The 21,909-nt window shown below is 29.7% G+C and overlaps 2 protein-coding genes across 3 annotated transcripts; both read right to left on the reverse strand.

The window, feature by feature from the left end:
* Positions 1–229: 229 nt before the first annotated feature.
* On the reverse strand, positions 230–6,954 carry LOC111277166 (flowering locus K homology domain-like). The gene is made up of 7 exons (XM_089764003.1): positions 6,773–6,954; positions 5,772–6,210; positions 3,763–4,015; positions 3,107–3,255; positions 2,740–3,015; positions 1,226–1,420; positions 230–542 (listed from the first exon to the last, which is right to left on the reverse strand). The coding sequence occupies exons 2-7, from the start codon at positions 6,204–6,206 to the stop codon at positions 366–368; spliced, it is 1,485 nt and encodes a 494-aa protein (XP_089620129.1). The 5' UTR covers positions 6,207–6,210; positions 6,773–6,954; the 3' UTR covers positions 230–365.
* Positions 6,955–8,599: 1,645 nt separating this feature from the next.
* On the reverse strand, positions 8,600–10,846 carry LOC111277881 (uncharacterized protein At2g34160-like). Of its 2 annotated transcripts, XM_022864310.2 has the most exons (5): positions 10,570–10,845; positions 9,906–9,954; positions 9,559–9,621; positions 9,404–9,468; positions 8,603–9,287 (listed from the first exon to the last, which is right to left on the reverse strand). In XM_022864310.2, the coding sequence occupies exons 1-5, from the start codon at positions 10,678–10,680 to the stop codon at positions 9,195–9,197; spliced, it is 381 nt and encodes a 126-aa protein (XP_022720045.1). In that variant the 5' UTR covers positions 10,681–10,845; the 3' UTR covers positions 8,603–9,194. The 2 variants fall into 2 exon arrangements, with proteins under 2 accessions (XP_089620513.1, XP_022720045.1); XM_089764387.1 differs by having other exon boundaries at positions 8,600–9,287; positions 9,404–9,621; positions 10,570–10,846.
* Positions 10,847–21,909: the final 11,063 nt, after the last annotated feature.

Genomic DNA, 21,909 nt, shown 5'->3' on the forward strand with positions numbered 1-21,909 from the left:
TTATGGTTAATTTTTAATATTAAATTATTTGTTAACTAATCAAAATGATCAATACTTGGATAATTTGAAATCAAACTAATACCATCTTTTGGATAGGTGTGAGATGCTACAACCTTCCCATACATAACCAACTCCCGGACCTAACATTTATTTTGTAGATCGAATTCAATCAATGGACCAATCACACCTAAATAAAAAATACTAGTGACGACTCCCTCTAATCCATGTCTAACAGTAAATCCACGAATTTATACGTTATAACAGTTATAATTCACACATTAAATAGAATACAACCTACAGCAATCCATACTTAATCCAGTTCAGAAATTTTAGCATCAAGACACATCAAACTCAAACAATCTTGCTTAGTACCCGTAGTTTGAACCATAAACAGAGCCATAGCCCCCATTATGGCCTGCATGTCCTGGATTGGATGGTGGCGACGCATATACAGAACTATGAGCCGCATAAGGATTATAAGCTTGGTCTGCTGCCCCACCTGGTTGTGCCTGAGCAGGAGCTGCAGCTTCAGCCATAAAATTCTGCAATATAATATATGCAATATCAGTATTTAACCGAGCCGGATCAATTGATAATAATCAGTAGCTATAGTATTCTACTCAATAAATTGCAACCGATAGTAACCCAAGGAAGCAATGTTCTGACAACCGATAAAACACAAAGCCTTCACATGCACAAAGAGAGAGAGAGAGAGAGAGAGAGAGAGAGAGAACGAACAAAGTCAGAAGATCATCTAGTGAAAACATTAGCATGATTAACACCAGCTCTATTACACAATTATTCCACTTAGAAAGCTACATAGAAATGAGGTTTCAAAAACATCATTACAAGGGCCTCTCATTGTTTTACTCCCATAAATCATATTAGTGAAAACTCTATCTTATGCAGCCCTCTATGATCATGTATCAGACTGAAACTGGTCAAAACCATCAGAAAACACATAATTTAACATCTATGTTATAAAATGCTTCTTTTCTAGGTAGGACAATAACAGACATGATAGATAGGACCCATGGTAACTATTAGCAGAGGTGTAAAGTCAAATTACAGAGACACTGACCAAGCCTCCAAGCAGGTGGAAATAGCATTAGAAGGAAATCAGCAGCATAAGCAATGAAAAAAAAACATATATACTGTTTCCAATATCTAGCAAATAGAAAAAGAATGACCAAAAAGGTTCAGAAGCCAGGGCAAAGGACATTGCCTGTATCAGTTGCTGAGCAGTTTGAACTTGTGAAGCAGTTCCACTTATTTCGACTGTCATTTCACCAGGAACACCTCTAGTTTCTTGAATGGTGACAGTTGCCCCACTAGCACGTCGAATATAGCTAATACTTGCACCAGCTGTCCCAATAACAGCATCAACATAAGATAGCGGAATTTGCATTTGCTGAGTGACCTGCAAAGAAAAGAAACAGAACATTTTAGGATCCGGTTTGGTCAAGCAAGCCAAGACCATTAACCGACTTAAAACTTTAAAGTAGTATTTGGTATCAATTTGAAGATCACCATGATAATGTAATCACAGATGTGATCTTATCACTCATAATTTAAAATTATTTAATTTCTTTAATAATCATTAATTCATAAAAATTAAAAAACATATATGATATCTCCAAAAAGCAAATATTATTTTATTTTTTTAATTCATAGGAATTTGAAATATCATTTTATTTAAAAGTACGAAAATATCCACGCATATTTCAATAGGTACACAAGTTATGATTTTAATGTTATTTAAAGATAATTTGTAAAATATAATAATATTTTATTTATTTTATAATAAAATATAATTAAATTGTTAAATTAATAAATATATTTATTAATTAGATAAATTATGTAAAAAACAAAATAAAAACAAATCTATTCAAATCATAATAAAAGAAAAATAAAAAATTATATTATATATAAAACATTAAAAAAATTTAAAAAAAGTACACAAATTATTTCTTAACTTGTTAAAATGAATATTAGTTTGAAAAAATAAAATTTTATAATATAAAATAATTATAATTTTAAGAGGAAGCAAGCTTTTAATTCATATATTAAATAGGTAATATTGACTATTGTTAATTTTAAATATTATTTTATCTCAGTGGTAAAAGTTTTTCACCGTTTTAAATGAGAATTAGATCACCCTCCAGACAATAATCAGATCACTCTCAATGATCCAAAATCAAAATCACTATCATGTAAGATCACCAAGTGCATACCAAATACGATTATCTAATCACTGTGTAATTGACCAAAAAAATCACTTCGTATAGATTACTATGGTTTTTGGAGAGATTACCCCAAACTAAACACTACCTAAAAGATTGGAAACACCTTGTAGTCAGGAGCCTAAAATTAAAATTATGCCAAGTCCAACAATCTCTAAACTAACAACCAAAAAATCTACCAACAGCCAAAAACAAATGGGTAGATCAAAAGATGAGGAAGCATGGATCACTACAATGCAAGAACAAGAGAGGCTTGCTAAAACATCCCCATCCATGCCCTTTCAGGCTGACGCAGGCAACTTACTCCACATGGAATTCTATGCTAAAATTCAACAAACAAGCACTCCCCATGACTTAAACAATCCAAACCAAGAACCAAGGAATCACATTAATAGTAGCTGTATATCAAGCTCCAAAGCATCTTTTTCTCAAGTCGCATGGAAATTAGAGGGTTGGAGAAAAAGGGGCCACCAGGTAAGCAGTGGTATGGAATTACCTGTGTGATCATTGATGATGCAGTCTGTGGATTTGATGATGCATGGGCACCCAATGGCGCTTCTCTTCCATAGGCAGAAATACCCAGATGTGGTTGTTTCTCCATAGAAGGCATATCAGCAGGAGGGTAGTAATTGTCATGTTGCCGTGGAGGTGGCATGTACCGAGGATTGTGTCCAAAACCAGCACCTCCACTAGCATTTGGAGGGACACCTTGAGGTGGACCCCAGGATTGATGAGGTGGCATGTGGTCCATCTGAGGATTAGACATTTGCATCTGGTAGAAACATGTAACAGAATTTCATTACATTCTATACACTAACAGAGGCACAATTAACCGGTAGGTCAACCAAAAATAGAAGCCTTACATGCATTTCAAATAATGGAATTATACTACGGTCCACTAAAAACTTCCTGAGATGACATGCAATTAGTTCCACCGCTTTGTGCACACCAGCTGCTTCTCCTACAACTTCAACCACCCTATCATCTTGAAGAGCAAAGATTGGAAAGTCTTCTGCAACATTTATTTAACAAAGAAAAAGAAAAAAAGAAATGTCAAAAATATTATGATAAAATTACCAATCAAAAGCAGAAAAAATTACAAATGAAATCCTTTGAACAAAAGGATGGTATGAGATTATCAAACAAAGGATGCCAAACCTAAATAACTTCAAATTATCAGCATTGGAACTAAAAACCTTATTCTTGAATTTGGATAGAAATCAAGACAGTCATATTCTCAACATTATAATTTGATTTGAGAGAACCAGTAACATTATTCACCCACAACTTAATGAAACACACACAAACACACAATCACACATTCACACATTTCACATACAAGGAACAATATTAAATGCTATTAAGATAGACACTTGAAAATAGTTTATGTACATTGATCATAAAACTCTTCCTGCAATATCAACAATTAGATAACTACTACAACCTGAAAAAATGACAAATTTTTCACTCTAAAGGAAAAGAAAAAAAAATGTGAGAAACAAAATCCTGAGAAGAAAACCTGCTCCAAGAACTCTAACAATGCAATTAGAAGATTCTTGAACAGATTTGACAGTTGTTCCTTGTTTTCCAATCAAACTTCCAGCTTGTGATGCAGGGACTAGCAGCCTTGTTGAAACCTTGGTTCCGACAGCTGTAGGTGCGTGAAATGAATCACCTTCCAAACCATCTACAATACGTTTATGGACCCTCAAAAGCCCATCCATAGCAGGGGGAAGAGAAGAATCAGGCTCCTCCTTTGCAGATATCATTACCTGTTGACAAAATAGTAGCATCAGCACAAAGGCTAACATGTTAAGATTCATGGTCCACATGCCCAAATAAAATTGGGAAGAGAAATTAAGAAACTAATAAATACCTCAATTTTATTGCATCCACCAGCAAATAAGGACAAAGAGGTCAAAATATGCCATATCGGATCAGATTCAAGACAATCTATAACATAACATTAAACTCTTTTTGTTCGAAGGAAAAATTACTTGATTTTGTTCAACAATGACAGATTTTTACTAAAATTGTTTTATTTCAGCAGGACTATAACTTTATCTTAGTTGAGTTACTTTTTTCCAACATACTGTCCATGTATCAGTGCAAACTACCAGCCTTGTCTGAAGAAAGGGAACAGACTTATTAACCAAGCTGTTTTAAAATGTTAAATTTTGCAAGTTATTTGGATCATAGATTTTGAATTTTATTAGGAAATATATCATACATGCATATACAATATTATATCATACATGCATATACAATATCCATATTATTGAGAGAGTTTTCACACGACTTTGGGTAAATTTATACCATAATTATCGTAGGCATATGTATGATGGTTACAAATGAGAATTTAAATTTAGCTTGATTTCCAGGGATCTTAGAACACTTTCCACGGGTTCCTTTAAGATTTTCATTTTAGAATCTGAGGCAAGACACCAATCATCCAGGTTCTGAAGTTACCAGAGAGAAAGCGGAGCTTCTTGATATGGTTGTTTGTACAAGATGTGTCCGTTAATTCAGATCAAACTTTCAGCACTTTGAAATGCTCAATGTTGATCCCTGCAATCTGAGACTTTGGTACCTCAAAATTGGAGTATTATTGATGATTGACTCCTTGCCTTAAAATTTGCGAACGAAACCTGCACAGACTCATTCTTGTTATTGCAATAAAGGGAACTGTATTTGTATTTTATTGATTGCTTCTTGTGGCCTTCCTTACTGTCTTCTTCAATTACTCAAATCTTTAAACGATATCATGCCTCAGGAATGTAATTGACTGCCAATGTGTCGAAACTTTAAAAATTGATGAACAATTATTATGTAAGAAAGAATTATATTTATTCAAATTACTGCAATGTGAAGCACATTAAAACTTACAACCATTAATTTAGCACTTCCATTCTTCTTACTATTTATTTAACGTTTTTCTTATATACATTCTTCATAGAATTGATTTAGATTAGAAAGGAATACTTAAAAGCTTAATGTTGCCTTGGTGATGTATATTTAAGATTTCCATTTTTTATTATTTTCATGTTTTCTGGTAGATTAATTAAACCAATATATCATGTACATAAGCAGTCCTAAACTAGATGAGATCTAGCACAAGTCAAAGAGCAGACTTTATTATTTTCTATGGTGAAAATCATTTCCATGTCATTGTACAACTACAATACAACATGGCCTCATTCTGAGCACAAAATAGCAAATAAATGCACATGAAATCTCAAACAAATAAAAAGACAACAGCAAAGTGTCCAACAAGAATCAGAAGATACACAGAAAGAAAAAGCAGGTAAAGAAATCCCCTGCAATGACTGTCTGCTTAAGTTTGCCACTTTGTGAGCAGAATCATTCTTCATAGTATAAGATGATGAAAATGTCCATATCGCTTATAACACGATAGTACAAGTAGACACAAAAAGTGAGCATCAACAAGTAGAACTGGTTCTTCCCTAATAGTCTATTCCCAGAATCAAAGCTAAATATAATATAAGCCAAGAGAAGGTACAAACTTACAGCTCTCTCTGTTGTCCCCGGAGGACCATCAAGTATCTTGATACGAGCTCTGGTCTCCTCAACTATTTTTTTAATGAACTCCCCTTTTCGTCCAATTATACTACCAACCTTCTGTGCAGGAACCAACATCCGGAAAACACTCTCTCCAGGCCATCCAGGCCACTTCTTTTCACCACCTCCAACCACTGCCTTATCTTCATGCTCATGTTTTGGTTGATGTGGCGATTCCTGCTGCAAGTTCTGCTCCTCCAAGTTGTCTTCCGGATTTTCCTCCAAGTTCAAGTTCTGCCCAAAGTCCAAGTTCTGCTCCAAGTTCACATTCTGCTCCAGGTTCAAGTCATACTCCAGGTTTGGATTCTGCTCCAAGTTCTCAGGTTCTTGTGCCTGTTCCTCCTCATGTTCAACAAAGCTTTGATCAACTTCAGCCATATGCATATTGCTGCAGAGAATTAAAAAGGAAAGAAAACAAGAACACATGAAAAATAGTACAATGTAAAACATTTGTTCCAATCTGACTGTTTCTAAAGGTCAATAATAGCACATTGATAATAGCAAATATTTGTGCCAACCTACCATCCCTCAAAACACACACACACAAGTGATAAGCCAACAATATTGATTCTACAAAAGAAAAGAAAACAAACAAAAAACCCCAACTTAACCCAGCAACAGCAAGTAATTGAACTCCAAAAATGCATATAAATAAAATAAAAAAGAACCCACTAATCGGAAAACCTTTAAACACTCAAATCACAGGAGGAAATGAAAAACTATTTAAAAAACCCTAACTTGACCCAGAGAGCAATTCAACTCCAAAAAATTGCATATAATTACAAAAAAAAAAAAAAAAAGAGAGAGAGAGAGCCTTGAAAAACTCATGAGTAATTCATGAGTTATCCTTTAAAAACTCGAATCAGAAAGAAAAATAAAAGCTTGTAAATAAAATGAACTACAACATAAAACCCTAAAAGCATAGAAATTGATTGAATTTGGAGACTCACATGAGATAAAGAGAGAAGATAAGAGGAGGAAAAAGATGGGTTATTGAAAAATTTTCAAGAAGAGGCAGAGATGGTAAACAAAAGCTGGCTTTTGGCGAGAGAAATGAGACCGGAAAGTTTGTGAAATTATCTTGATTGAGAGAATTTGGGGTATTTCAAAGTTGAGAGCCTTAGAGAAAGTTGAATTTGCATTTTTCACCCCGGGTAAAAACAACCCTGTAATTTGGGCTTCAGTTTTTTGTTTTTGGGCTGAGCCATTCTTCTTTGGTAATAAATTTTTGGGCTTTTCTGTCTTTGGCAAGATGGGTTTTTTATTTTTATTTTTACATTTTGGCTGCAATTTTAATGTTTTTAACAGTCACAGATTGGGATATGGGAAAGGCTGTGATTTAAATATCATATGTGTTGGATGTGATGAACCAAGTTAAAACTCTGGATTCAGCTGCCATTGCATTATTAAAAAAAAAGGATGGAGTTGAGTTGAGTTTCATCCTCACCTCCTTTTAGGAAAAACCTGAGGCAACGCTTTGAGGGAAAAAATCAGAAACAAGCATAATTCTTAAGCCTGTTGCCGTTTTTGTCTTTTTAATTTTAATTATGTTTGCAATGTCAGAAACATGCCTGGAATTCATGTTAACCAAAGGCTGCAATTTTGATATCAATAAACAAAGCCCAAAGGCCATCCATTAATTTCCATGATATGTTGAAGAGTTGAAGCATAAAGACAAAGAGATAGAATCTGCATTAATCCATTGGCATGAAGTGAACTGACATGTTGCAGCTAGCCTCATTACAGATTTACAATTTACTCGAAACCAAACATATCAAACACCAATTTTTACAATGGTAGGATCATAACCGCTGCATAATTTTCATATGAAAATGGGGATGTACCATGTATACATCTTTTCCTGCTTACTTGTGCAGCTGCATAATTTCATATGTTTGAATTCTCAAAAAATGATCATTAAATTTAGCATAAGCTTTCAATTTACCTAGGTATAAGCCGAAGAATGCGGCTTCACAAATTCCTCATAAGTATCATTCCTATTTGAGCATCATATCAGATCTCGCTATATGCTCTGAACCATCATTGTAGGTGCATATAACTTATGCAAGAAATCAAGAGCTTGACAATATCTAGATTAATTGCACACTAGACTTTTCTTCAATAACCAAAAACTCGATTCAGGGAAAGATTATCTGATTATGATTATTTATTGTGGATACCATTCAATGAGAAATATTCCCTTAAAAACTGCCTAAAAGAGAAAGATTAAACTATGTCGATAGCATTCAATGCAAGCAATGCAAATCTTCTTTTGTCCTAGTAACTTCGGATTTAAGTACTTAAAGGAAACATGATACCCTGACCGGTTGTCTATGACTGAAATAAACATGATTTATTTGTTTGATGATAATGACTATGCAACGTAGCACGATTAAAAATGGCACACCATAACTTGAAATTATGATGCAGGCATACCAAACGAACTCCTCAAAATCTATTGGTTACGGTACTCTGGAATCGGATAGATAGACTGACAGAAGGGGAAATTCTTATCAGAACCTTAAGCAGGTTGCCAATGGTGACCAGGCAATTCGGAAGACTAAATCCAGTCAGTACCTTATTGTAACCTCATGAATACCGGATTCACCTTATCAAATTCATTGTCAGACCCATATTAGAAAATTGTGGACAAAAGCCAAGCCTGGTTTCACAAGCCACATCAAGTTTTTGGTTCCTCTCATTTTCCTGGTATCATGAAACTGCTTGACTCAATAACAGGACACTCAACATACCAGGACATGACCGTATTAAAGATAAGTTGAATTCCTTGTATTTACACAAACAGAGAGAACTATATCTAAAGCATCTCCTACCCAAAGAAGCAAAATTACATTAGCAATGAATATGTGAGCTTGTTAATCTATTTTAAACAACAAGGCCTCATAAATTCAATTAAATCATTTATGGCAATGACAGAAAACAAGAACATCAATATTACTTTGTTGGAATCATGTTGAGGAAGATCAGCCTCTTTGAATTAGGCCTCAGTAAATCAAGCAGACTAATGGCAGAGTAAGTAGTTACTACAGTTTCTTCCTCAATTAAGCATTCAATCATCCATTTTTGTGTAGCTACATTGAAAAAACAAATTCAAAAAGGAACAGTGTAATAACAGAGATGACTCCTCCGCACTCCCTTAGAGAGTAGAGAGAAGCATACAACTGTAACTGCCCATTGTTATGTCATTCTATAAGGCGGTCTCTCTACTCTATTAACTAATTAACAAAGGATTCATGTTTGAATGAATACCTATCTATACTCCTGCTAGGAAGCATTATCAAGGTAGACATATAACAAAGAATCTGAACTTAGAACTACAACAATGAGTATCAATAGTGCTTCACACTGTTGTCATTCCTTGTCTTTGGAAGTAGTCTCTGGTGACATATTGGTCGCATTCATCAGTGAGTCGAACTTTTCAGACTTCCTCAACACAATTTCAATCTGAAAAAGTAAGCAAGGAAAAGTAGAAACAAGACAAAGAAGGAGATCAGAAGGAAGGTACATTAAGTTACCACATCCAGAAGCAAACTATATGTATGGTAAGAATCTAAACCCACCTTGGCCTTTTGGACAACACGTCCTTTGTTCTCGTCCTTCATGCCAACTGTAGATGTCAAAACTTCTGCTTTGTCCCACAAACAAATCAGTATCAAAGTATTCATTCTCATCAAGGATGGAAACCTTTTTTGCGTTAAGAGATGGAGATTCTTACTCTTCTCAATAGCCAGTCCATTATTCTTCAAGATCTCAGCAATTGTGACAACAGTAGTGATTGCTGCAGTAAAAGTTTGAGAAAAATTTTCAGGATGCATTATGGCAATGAATCATTTCAAAACCGATGGACATTGAAGCACCTCAAACAGGTCAAAAGTACCAAAGAACAAAGGGAAAAGAAAAGACTCCTTGTGCTCATAATTTGAGTTGCTTTTCAAGCAGGTACAAAAGTTTATGAAATCAATCATTTGCTATTGGAAAGTTAATGCAAAGACTGAGATAAAGGGTTCATAGTTCACATTTCAAAACAACAAAAATATGAAAGAAGGATTCAGAGAAATGTACCCATGCCCAAGGCAGAAAGCTCAACCTCATCATGCTGTTGAATGTATCTCTGCATCAAAAGAAATCAAAATTAAAACATGTAGCTAGCTTGAATGTTATCATGCATACAGATTGAGTTATAGACAAACTTATGCAAAGATAGAACCGAAAAAAATTGCAAATTAAGAAAATTTATTTGACTTGTGACGAAATTTTATGATTGTTATGTCATCTAGAAAGGATAAGACTCGTCTTTGAACCACCTTGCAATCATGCTATAGTCCCACAGCGATGAGAAAGTGCTGATGACATAAAACTTCACATTTAATATCTTGGGAGTAATGGAAATTTTCAAAATGTGCATCCAGTTAAATCTCATTATCTTATTATCTTTGAAGGTACATCAGATCTATAGCCACAGATGCATTGCAAACATTTAAAAGGATGAAAATATCAAAATAATGCTGTTGAAAGTAAACTAAAAAAGGAGAATCAATTTCAAAATTTTTATTAAAAAAAAGGGAAAAATACATTGTAACGGCAATTCATTGTGAAATTGTACAGTTAAGAAGATCAAATGACACAATAAAGAAGATCCAAATCCACAAACAAAAGAAGCAAAACCAAGATCACTCCAAAACATCATTTTGCATGAAACCTATCAAATAAAAACAAAATCCCATACTTTGGCAAGATTAACGTAGAAAAACAAAGGCTTTTTGGTGTTAGACACTTGAATTCTGTTCTTCTTTCGTGCCTCTCCTTCTCCAGCAGCAGCCACTGCCTCCACAGCCATTTCTGACTATCCCTCTCTCTTTCTTTGTTTAATGCTTCTCAAATTCTTTACTTTCTTTTCACTTCTTGGCGTTTTTATATATTTTTCTCTTTCACTTTCTCACATTTTCCTCTTCTCTTTACGTTCTTTTATGTAGCGGGAAATTTGGGGGGCAGAAAATACCGTTATAGAATGGTGGTTATATAAGGGAGCAGATGGACCAATGAGCATCGAACGCGTGGTGAGATTTTATTGGTTGTAGACTCAGTAAGAGATAAAAACGGATTTTTTAATGAAAAAAAAAAAAACGTATATTTATTTACGGATTAAAATGACCGTTATGTCTCGAACTTGGGTTTGATTTATGGGCCATGACATGTTTCCAAAAATGGGCTTTTAAAAGATAAGAAAATGGTCTTTAAATGATGGGTCATGTCCTACCAATGAAATTATAATAAAGAGGTTTATCATTTATATTTGAAACACTAAATTTAATTTAATTCGTTTATATAATTATTTAATAAAAATTTATCAATGATGTACCAAATCTAATTCAAACTCTAATTCGAGTGAGGTGTGAACTTATGGCTTTGCTTCATATTCCATGAGTTTGTACTTTGTAGCTTTTGATGTGATATAGCGATTATGGAAATTCAAGTTTAACTTGACTCCTTGCGTTGTCTTTCCAATTGTATCAACTAAAATTTGGCTCCATCCTAAGCAACGTTAAGGGGGAAATAGATTGCTTTAAAATTAATCCCAAATTAAATGCACATGTGAACAATATTTTTATTTTTTAAATTACGATTAAAGTTTGAATTTGAAAATCGAAACTTTCGATGTTAGTAACAGTGAATTAATATCTTATTGATAACATGGAACTATTTTTTCCAATTAAACAAAACAATAATTGGTAAAGAAATTAAAATATTAAAACCAAACATGAGAATGCCAAATCTCCAAGTAAAAATGTATGCAAAGCCTTAATCATAGACTTCTATATGTAACAAATCAATTGAGGTCCACTAAACAAAATTGAGGGAAGTGATCAAGTTAATATGAAATTGGCTTTCTCTTTTTAATTTGTTAAACAAATTGGATTTTGTTTTCCCCACAAAAGATCACGAAAGCATGCAAAAATTTGTGGGTGATTTTGAAATGGACATTGCTTAAGAATATAATCTGTGGTCTGATAGCTTGAATCCAAAAGCAAAAGAATTGGGTCAAACCGTATCTTGTGAATAGTCATTTTCCCATCAACAGCCATGGAAAAGAAGGAAAAAGTTTCTTCTATAGAAGTAACAAAAACGCGTTGGGGACACCAAATGTTGCATTAATAGAATTTTTTTTTTTTTTTTTTTGGATTTGGGACTCAAACTATTAAAATATTTGTCGGCATTAACGCAAAAACTCAGCTTCCATTGAATTGTAAGTTCATCAATTATTTCTACTCAATCTCTGAGTTGGATATTCAATGGAGGTAAGGCCTCTTCCATTGTTTCACAAACCCTAATTACTACTATTCACATTGCAAAAACACAAATTAAGGTTTTCAAATAAACATTTTAATTGTAAGTAATGCTTTAAATTCATCAAGTTCAAATTTAGAGATTTAGAGAATGACTTCGCTCTTCATAATTCAATAGGATTTAAGGCACACATGTATAAAAAAAATGGATAAAACCCGAATTAAGATATTATTATTTGTTTGGTACTTACGGATGAATTTTGAAACAATTGAGATCCGTCTTCTGTCATCTTGTAAATTTTCTCTTGTTCATCTCAAATTTAAAATTTTGAATTTTAATCATTAGATCGAAGTATAAGTTATTAGTTACACTAATTATGACAAAACCAAAGAGTATTTTAGTCAACTTGAATGATATTCACCTGCCTTTTTTTTTTTTTGGTGACTCAGATCTTCTGTTCAAACTAACATGTCATTATATTTGGAACTTGAGTACTCAACTAAATTTTCCCAACCTTCGCAATGATTTTCAGGCAAATTTCTGATTTTAATCATTCAAACATTTCCATGATGATGTGAAACCTTAACCAAGAAGTGCTACACTAATATCTGATTTGAAATCACCTACATTGGAACCTTTAGCATTTAAATCCAGGTTTTTCAGCTTGGTATAAGTCAGCTTCAATTCCTTTTGGTAACTGTAAAGTAACTTTCAAGTAAAAATGACTTTAATATTACAAGCTTCAGATTCATAATTAAATTGGTGTTGGGTACTCGTATATATGCTGCAATATCAAATTGATCCTTGGCCACAAAGCTAAAAAAATTTTGACATGGCTGTGCTTCTGCTCCAAGTTTCACTTCTTGTTGTAGTCTTCTATTGCTTATTTGTGTCCCATGGTTCACGAATTATATCGGCTGTGATTATACAATCATAACATTGCATGGGTTTTGCTTACATGTAAAACCAAAATTTTTATCATAATTAAACACATTAAACCTAAAGCTGAATAATAAATTTGTTCAATCGTGATACTAAATGACTTTAAAATCTTTAATTCTCGTGCTAAACATTGATTTAGATTGCATAATTACATACTTATTTGAAATTAGAAGCAATACTATTATTCCTATTACCCATAAGATTTAATGTATATAAAAAAGTAGGGTACATTGTATTAGATCATAAAACCTATATGATCACTTGCAAATAAGATCAGATTGATTGGTTAAGATTTGACTTGTACGAGAAAATTAGGAACTATTAGGTAAAATGTTTTTTCCTCTACAATCCCTACAGTCGTCATATTGCCAACGATTGGGCAGATTCTTCCTTTTCTCTTTTCTTGCAATAGCTTTGAGAAATGTTTGTTATATTATTAGGTAAAATGCTTTTTCATGGCAGCTCAATTTTGTATTATTAGTTCCAAATCAAGTTTCATTTACGACTATTCGTTAGCGTAAATCCTAAATGCATGTCGTAATCTGAAAATTAACAATTTATTTATCTCGAATTTTGTATAAAATATATATTTTATTTAATAATATTAAAATATGATACGATAGTTTTTTTTTTCTTTTCTCCTTGTCATGAGTAAAGAGAGAATCTCTTATTGGAAATGATTAGGACAAAATTTGATGAAGCTTCCTAGCCAAGTGCAATTGTTGTTCCTTCAATTTGATCAAATCAAATTAGCTAAGAGGTCACTAATCATCCTATAAGAGGTTAATTTATTAAACTTCATAAAACCTTGATGTGATCTACTTAATTATGATTGATATTAAAGTTACCTATCTTAATTAATTAAATTATCACTAAAATCAACAAGAATCTTCATCATTAAATATTAGTGAACCAAACTATGTGTTTGGTCCAAAATTAATTAAGTCGGTGATTAAGATTAAATAATTAATGATGGTCTATCAATAACTCTTTTTTTTCAAACTTTAATTTTTTTAGTAAAAATAGACAAGAAATATCATTTGCAAAAGAAAATTTTCCTTTATCATTTGTTACTCTCTTGATTGTTTGGGTTCGAATTCGTTGAAAACTATCAATAAATAATTTTTCATGAATTTATTAAATTTAGCATAAATAAATTTACTTAAATCGACTTGAAGAAATCTAAGAATTCCCTTATCGTTCATAAAAAAAAATTTACACTAAGCAAAGTCAGTGCTGATGGCTGCCCATAATATTAATTCCTCTAAATTAGGCTTAATTTACAACTTATCCTTTGATTATCTTTTCACTTTGAACCAAATCATACTCCTTTTTTTCTCCTTTTTTGTTTCAATAGTTTTTATATTAAACTTAAATCTTGGCTCCCAACTACTTGGAGGTTAGCTTTGGAGCTTTGTAAATTTAGTCAAGATAAGACACCTTAGACTAAAATATTCATTCGGGAATTAGATTCTCATACTGGTAATTATAATTAATTATTTGTTACAACTTACGAAAGAGCTATGTGTGCTTTGATCTGTGTCCCATCTGGTATAATTATGCTTTGGTTGTAAGTTTAGTTCCTTAATTTCTTTTCTAACATGACAGTGAGACGTGTTAAAGTGCCATGATTCTCGCCATAAATTAATCTTTTAAGTTAGTTGTAATATTTGGTATAATAGTGCTTTGTTGTTATATTAGGCTTTAATCTTGATAAATCAAAAGGATTATTATAACTATGTATTATAGAAAAACTGTTTGTTTTAGCAAACAATATATAAGAACATATCAAAAGACCATGATTAATATGTGATCAAACTTAAACAATATAAAGTATTTTTATAACTTTTTTTATTTTTATCTTATATTTTTAGGTAATTATTTTATAAATATATATTAATATATATTTTTGAAGAAAAATATATTAATTCTAATTAATCTAAAATAATGATTTATACTATTTAATAAAAAAATTTATTTACTAAATATATATATAAATATTTATAGGATATGGGTACGAGATAAGTACTATATTATTCATCTCTTTCCCATACGCAATAAAAATTTAAAATTATATTAATTTTTATTTTTATATCCATAATATAATATTCATTATCATCTCCATTCGGATAAAAAATTAAATTACCCGTTAAGTATGGATATGATTGACATCGTTAAAAAATAATACATTTTTCATTCGCACTATCATCTCTAAATGACATCAAACATTTCTTATTTACTGATCGGATTCAAAGATTTTGTATATCAAAATTTATGATTTACCCATTGTAGTTGGATCAAAACTCCGATGATCAAGCGATATAAAATCTTAATTTAGTTAGGTTTGATAGTTTTGAATAAAATGCTGGACTTTTATGAAAAGAGCGTCATTTCTAGCAAGCTCGTCAAAATTATTTTCTTTACATATGAAATAATTAGAACTTTTGTTGATTGTAAATATATTTTGAAATAATGGAATCACAATTCAATCATATTTTTTATATTACTATATAATCTAGTAATCAATGAATATAGATTTATAAATTTATATTCTCTTTTTTTGCATTACTATCATTATCAATAATCAATAGAAAGTTTAACTAAATTAACCTAAGAAAATTAAGTATAACCTAATTTTATGTCCTTTTTCCTTTTATGGAACCCACCTTATCATGAGCCAACTTCATTTGTCTTCCCCTTTTTTAAGTAACTTTGGCTTTAATTAGATCCTTATCACATCATACAAATAAACAAAATTCCAAACAAAATATAGACCCTAAATCTTGGTTTGAATTTGGTCCATACAATTGCTCCCACATCTACATGAACCCCACTTTCTCTTCTCTCACCTAAGGGCATAAGAAATTAAGAGAAAGGAAATGGGCAATTTGGTCCCTCCATGTCTGCCCAAAAAAGCTCCATTTTTCTTCACTTTCATAAATTTTTGCCGCCAATTGCTCCTTACACGTCTAGCATAAATTAACTCCATCGAACTCGTTACGTTTGTTCAACCCATTGGACCCTTTCTTTCCCTTTTTTTTTTTTCTTTGGAAGGTTGAACCAAATGTTGTAACACTAGACTTTGGTCCCCCCTTCATTGTTGTGATAATGATGGGGATATGGGATCATATACTCTTTAGAAAGGTGCCCAAAATTTTCAAAATTGGTATGCTTGAATCACATTTCAGGACTCATGAGCATTGGCCAATTGAGGAAGGAAACTATTAAAGTCTGATTAGGTATTTGTGCCGTGCCGAACACGCATTTCAAAATAATGTATGTATGGATTATTATTTAATACATCGATTGACTTGAGTGACATGTTTAATGGAATTTATTAATTTTAATTTATAATTAATTATATTATATGAGAAAAATATAAATCTTTATGTAAATACCATTATACAAGTCAAGCTACACTTTTTGTTTTGAAAAAAGTTATATAGGGTGATTGCCTTCCTCAACTAAAGCTATACAAGAAAAAGTTCTACTTGGGTCCTAAGTACTAATACCCTTAGGTACTATTTTTTTTTTTCATAAAAAAGATTGTAATCTAATAATAGAATTGAATTTTAAATTATTGTTTATTATTTTTAAAAATAATTAATGAAATAATTAGATTAAATTTTGGATTCAATTATATCGTAAATTATAATAATATATACTTTTGAATTTCACCAAGAATGGTTCCGAATTTTTATTAATTCCTAGCTGACAAATAAATTGTGTTAAGTAATTATGAAAAAACTAGTTAACAGTAATTTTGATGGTTGTATCCCATGATTAAGATGATCCAATTTCAAAAGAAGGTGGTGGGAAGCAGCTGAAAATTGTCTAAAAGAAACCGCTTGAATCATTTTGACTTTTGGATGAAACCTTGAAAAGTGAGAATATTCAAAAGAATAGACAAAAGTTCCCTTCTTTTCTACATTCCAAAATCAAAGTTTCAAATAAGAACTCAGCTCAAAACCATTGAATTTTTTTCCTCCAATTAAATATATCAATTTTAAAATAATATATTATAAATTATAACATGAAAATAGCAGAAAAAAATGTAAAATTTTAATAAAAAATATATAGTTTATACATATTTTTAATATATTATCACGAATTATAATATAATAATTTTTATATTTTATACATATTTATTAAAAAATAAATACTATAAAATATATATTACCAAATTTACCTCCGACCAACCTCAAATTATGATCAAGAATCTTCCAAACAATTGCCCTTACATTAAATAAATGAATAAATAAATAAAGAACTAAAGAAAAAGTTGATAGACAGCTTTGGGTCTTTCTTTCTCTGAACGTGTGAACCACATTGTAACCAAACCTATGCAAAATCAATTCAAGCATAAAATGGGTGCAGCATTTCGTACATACTCTTTTGTCTTCGCCAAAAAAACATCAAACAAACTTTTTTAAACATAGTTTTTGACATCACTATAAAAGAATGAATTAACAAAACTTCATCTCTATTGTCATTAAAAAATAAGTAATGAATTGAATTTGGGTTTGACTTGTTTTAGTAATTAGCTTTACCTTTTTATTATTAATTAAAATTATAAATAAATAATCAATGACTTAATCAAATAATTAAATTGATAAAAATTAAATATTTCATTTATAAATTTATGTTCGAGTTCACTATCAATAACCCTTTTTTAACGATTGATCTGCTACATATCCTACTTGAAATAAGATAGTTTCTCCTTGTGTAAACTTTCACAAAAAAATTATAAATAAATAAGTGGGCTTTAATATTCTTTTTAAGTTAAATGACATTGATGACTTTTTAAAAAAAGAGTGTTGCTAAATGTGTCTCCAATTTTTTATTTTATATCTCAAATTTTTTAATTTTTTTAAGTAAAATTATTTAATTATTTTTTTTCATAATTTTATGAAATTTTATAAATTTTAAAAAATAATTTTTTAAAAATTTATATGATTTTTTAGAAATAGATTTTTAAAAAATTATAAATTTTTTCAAAAATAGATTTTTGAAAAGTTATAAAATTTTTCAAAAATTTATTTTCAAACAAATTTATAATATTTTGAAAATTCATTTTAAAAAAATTATATGATTTTTGAATTTTATTTTTGAAAAAAATTTATAATTTTTTTGAAAATTTATTTTCAAAATTTTGTGTAAAAAATAATTAATTAATTTCATTTGTAAAAAATTTAGGAAGTGAAAAAAAAAAAAATGCATTTAGCAACACTCTTCTTAAAAAAAAAAAGAAAATAACAAGAAAATAAGTGATTTTACAGTTAGACCCATCATATAAACCTTTTGTCAGAAAAATGGTTTGGTTGACTAGCTCTACCCAGCTAGTTGAGATAAGACTAGATTTTGACGCATTAAATTAGATGCTTTTCACACGCATTCACAGCCCCTCTCTTGGTTAGCTTTCATTTCAAACATAGGTGAAAAATTTTTAGTACACTCACGAATTTGGTACCGCCAAATTAAATTGTTCATGAGTTTCATAATTTCTAGATACAAAGTTTAAAATTGTACATAAAGGACATAGCTGGCTACTATATATTAATTAAGGTAAATAGTAACAAAATATCGAATGACCTTATTTTCACTGATATTTTGATTTCTTCGTCGTAAGTATTAATCATTATAATTAAATACGATTGACATATAATTAATATGCTATTGAAGCTTTTTTAATAAAAAAAATTTAGAGATAAGAAATTATAAATGTTAAAATTTGAATTATAAATATATTAAATTTATATTTTAGAAATTGATTGTAAATGTAAGATGATTTTAAATTAAATTTATACATTTTTTTATAAGAAATTTTTTGCATAAAGTTAAAATAAAAATTTCAATAAATATTTTTTTCATCTTAAATTAATAATTATTTTGAACTTCAATTAAATTAAATTTATAAAAAAAATAAATTTTCTTAACATATATATTTTTTAATTCACGTGATTCAAAATTAATATCTTATTAAATATCATTTGTGAACTTATTAATAACACCTAAAAAAAAATAAATAAAAGGACTCGTGAATCATGAGTAAAACTGTACAAAAATAAATGATGTATGTCTGGTCTATTTTGGAGAAATAAAAGAGATCTATCCCATCTTTCAATGCTTGGGAATTTATATTTCTCTCATTTTTTAGGGATAAGGAGGAATTTTACCACAAGCAAAATTAATCTAATTTAGGATAAAAAAAAAAACCAATATCCAAATTGCCTTAAAATCTATTAACAACATTCATTTGAATAATTTTTTTTTTTTTGGTTGCAAAAAAAAGTTAATATCCTTACAAAAAAAAAGAAAAAATGACTGAGATCGAACTCACTTTTATATGACTTTTAATCTATCTCTTTTAACTATTAAATTAAGAGGGAAAAGTTAAAATTTGAATAGTTCAAATAAAGTATTTCATAGCTATGGGATATATTTGCATAGAAGAGGTTAAAGCTGCCGGATCGAGACCTTACAATACACATCATGCATGAGCCTGCGTAAAACATTAGGAATAAAGTAATTAAAGACTTAAAGTTAAGGCCAAAATATTTTTAAAAAAAATGAATTGTTTTATTTTTTAAATAAGTCTTTATCTTTTTATTATATCTAAATAATTTTTCATTATTTAATTTATATCCAAATAAATTTTTACTTGAGTTCAAATAAGTCTAATTTAAATATTATTTATATTAAAAATTTATTTAGATATAAATTAAAATTTAAGATATTATTCAAATATAATTAAAAATAAAAATTTTATTTAAACACAAATTAAAATTTAAGAATTTATTTAAATAAAATGAATAGTTGATTTGATAATTAGATTTAAAATTTCTTAAGAAAAAAATTGAAAATTGATATAAAGGGTAATGCACATGAAACTATTATTATAATTTCACTGTCCACCTTCCCTCTTTTACTAGCACCTTTGGCTCCATAATTCCATCCTATTGTGTCAACTTGAATTCAAAATCTACCGCTTTACAACTTTTTCCCACCTTCCAAACAACCCCTTTTACTGTCAAAATTGTTTTCAAAGCACCAAAAAATAATAATAAAATTCTGCCATGAAGGCAGTGTTTTATGTGAACATTGGCATCATGGGTACCACCACAACAAACTTTAATATTTTAAAAAATAATAAGCTCAAAATTAATTTATTTGGTTCATATATTATTTTTAATGTGTCATCTAATAAAGTTTTATTTAAATTTCAATATTTATAATTTTTTTTATTCTTAAACTATGATATTTTTTATAAAAAAAATTCAATTAAATTGAATCAATGAGCCTCTATTTTTTTAACATTCTCCAACCGGAATTCCTATCAAAGTTCCTTTCAATAATTAAAATTAATTTGCTTAACTTTAAATTCAAATTTCATTGTCCTACAATGCAAGCCCAAGTTATAAAACCCTTAAAAAAATAAATAAACAACATAAAACCCAAATAAATTTCGTAAAAGAAAACCAAAAAAAAAAAAAAAAAAGTAATTATTCAATGGAGGGCAATATGGTCAGATAAAGAATTGTCACTTTTTAGGAGTCTCCGACAAATAAATAGCCTTTGAAAGAAGATCAGGTTGACTGTAGAATGTTTGAACAGAACAAATAAATAAATAAATAAAAGAAAAGAAAAAATATTTTTTATTTGGTCAAAAATTTTGAAAATATTTAAAATAAAATATTTTTTAAGATTTGAAGACTTTGGACGTTTTCCGTCACGGTGTCAACCACCGTAAACCCCATGTCGGTTATTCTCCACTATTGTTACTGTCCTAAAAAGTTTGATCCGTTAGTTAATGCCGTTAAAATTGTCTCACATAAATCAAATACTATGATAAGACAATAATAAAAAAAAATTTAAATGAATTTTGTTAGATAAGATTGAGCCATAAAACATGGCAAAAATAGTATTATATTTAGAAAATTATCTAAAAATTTTTATCAATTAAAAGATTGTTACCTATTATTAGAGTATATCTAAAAATATATAATAAATAATATTTTAATTTCGTTTGTAAAATTTAAAATTTTCAATGATTATTTATTAAATAATAAATTTATTTTTTTTTTCTTTTCTGCTAGATAACTTATGGTTGAAAATATTATAAAATTGTAAATATTATAGTATGTTTTTAGGAAGTAAAGCATGATTATCATGGTATTGTTTCAAACAACATTGTTGTTGGAATTTTGGACAAACAAATATGATTAAAATGACTAAAGTAATTAGGTTATTTTAACACCTTCTCTTTTTTTTTTTCCTTCTTAAAACATCATTTATTGCTCCTTTCTTTTTTTTTAATGACGAAAATATATTTTTATTGGTGATAATATTATCTTAGTATGAAAAAAAAACTTTACATTTTTCCTTCTTTTAAGAGAGAAATTTTTTTTTTGAACCCTAACTCTTTAACGTGATTCATACACATCTCGTTGAATCAAAATCCCATATGCTACTTTCGCTTAATTTTTCTTTTGTGTGGTAGTTAATGGTGAACGAAACTGGAAAGTGACATCTCTTTCAATAAGATTATTTTTTGTTTGGGGGAATAGATTTGATTAAAGATATTAAAATGCAAAGCACATTAATCAAATAGAATAGGTGTTGATGTGCAAATTATTGTAGCATATATACAAGTACAATGTTATTGTCATTGATTATATATACATTTTAGAATTATAATTTACTCGATTCTTTAAAAAAAAATTGGACCATTTATCGATCAAATATAAATAAAACTATTAAAATCCAAATCCTTTATGATATCACCTAATGAAGGCTTTGTTATTTTATTGGATCATGCAAAAACCCTAAGGTCCCAATG

The sequence above is a fragment of the Durio zibethinus genome, chromosome 7 (assembly GCF_047325235.1).
Source record: "Durio zibethinus cultivar Kanyao isolate XHJ-2024 chromosome 7, ASM4732523v1, whole genome shotgun sequence".
NCBI classification, from domain to species: Eukaryota; Viridiplantae; Streptophyta; class Magnoliopsida; order Malvales; family Malvaceae; genus Durio; species Durio zibethinus.

What these genes read in the sequence shown, in the direction of transcription:
- LOC111277166 (XM_089764003.1), bottom strand. Translation starts at nt 6,206, where the DNA reads ATGCATATGGCTGAAGTTGATCAAAGCTTTGTTGAACATGAGGAGGAA. An exon ending in CGGGGACAACAGAGAGAGCT is followed by an intron (nt 4,016 to 5,771) that starts GTAAGTTTGTAC and finishes TTTTGTCAACAG; the next exon opens with GTAATGATATCTGCAAAGGA. An exon ending in CATCATCAATGATCACACAG is followed by an intron (nt 1,421 to 2,739) that starts GTAATTCCATAC and finishes TTTTCTTTGCAG; the next exon opens with GTCACTCAGCAAATGCAAAT.
- LOC111277881 (XM_089764387.1), bottom strand. Translation starts at nt 10,680, where the DNA reads ATGGCTGTGGAGGCAGTGGCTGCTGCTGGAGAAGGAGAGGCACGAAAG. An exon ending in GCTTTCTGCCTTGGGCATGG is followed by an intron (nt 9,622 to 9,905) that starts GTACATTTCTCT and finishes CTTTTACTGCAG; the next exon opens with CAATCACTACTGTTGTCACA. An exon ending in GTGTTGTCCAAAAGGCCAAG is followed by an intron (nt 9,288 to 9,403) that starts GTGGGTTTAGAT and finishes TTACTTTTTCAG; the next exon opens with ATTGAAATTGTGTTGAGGAA.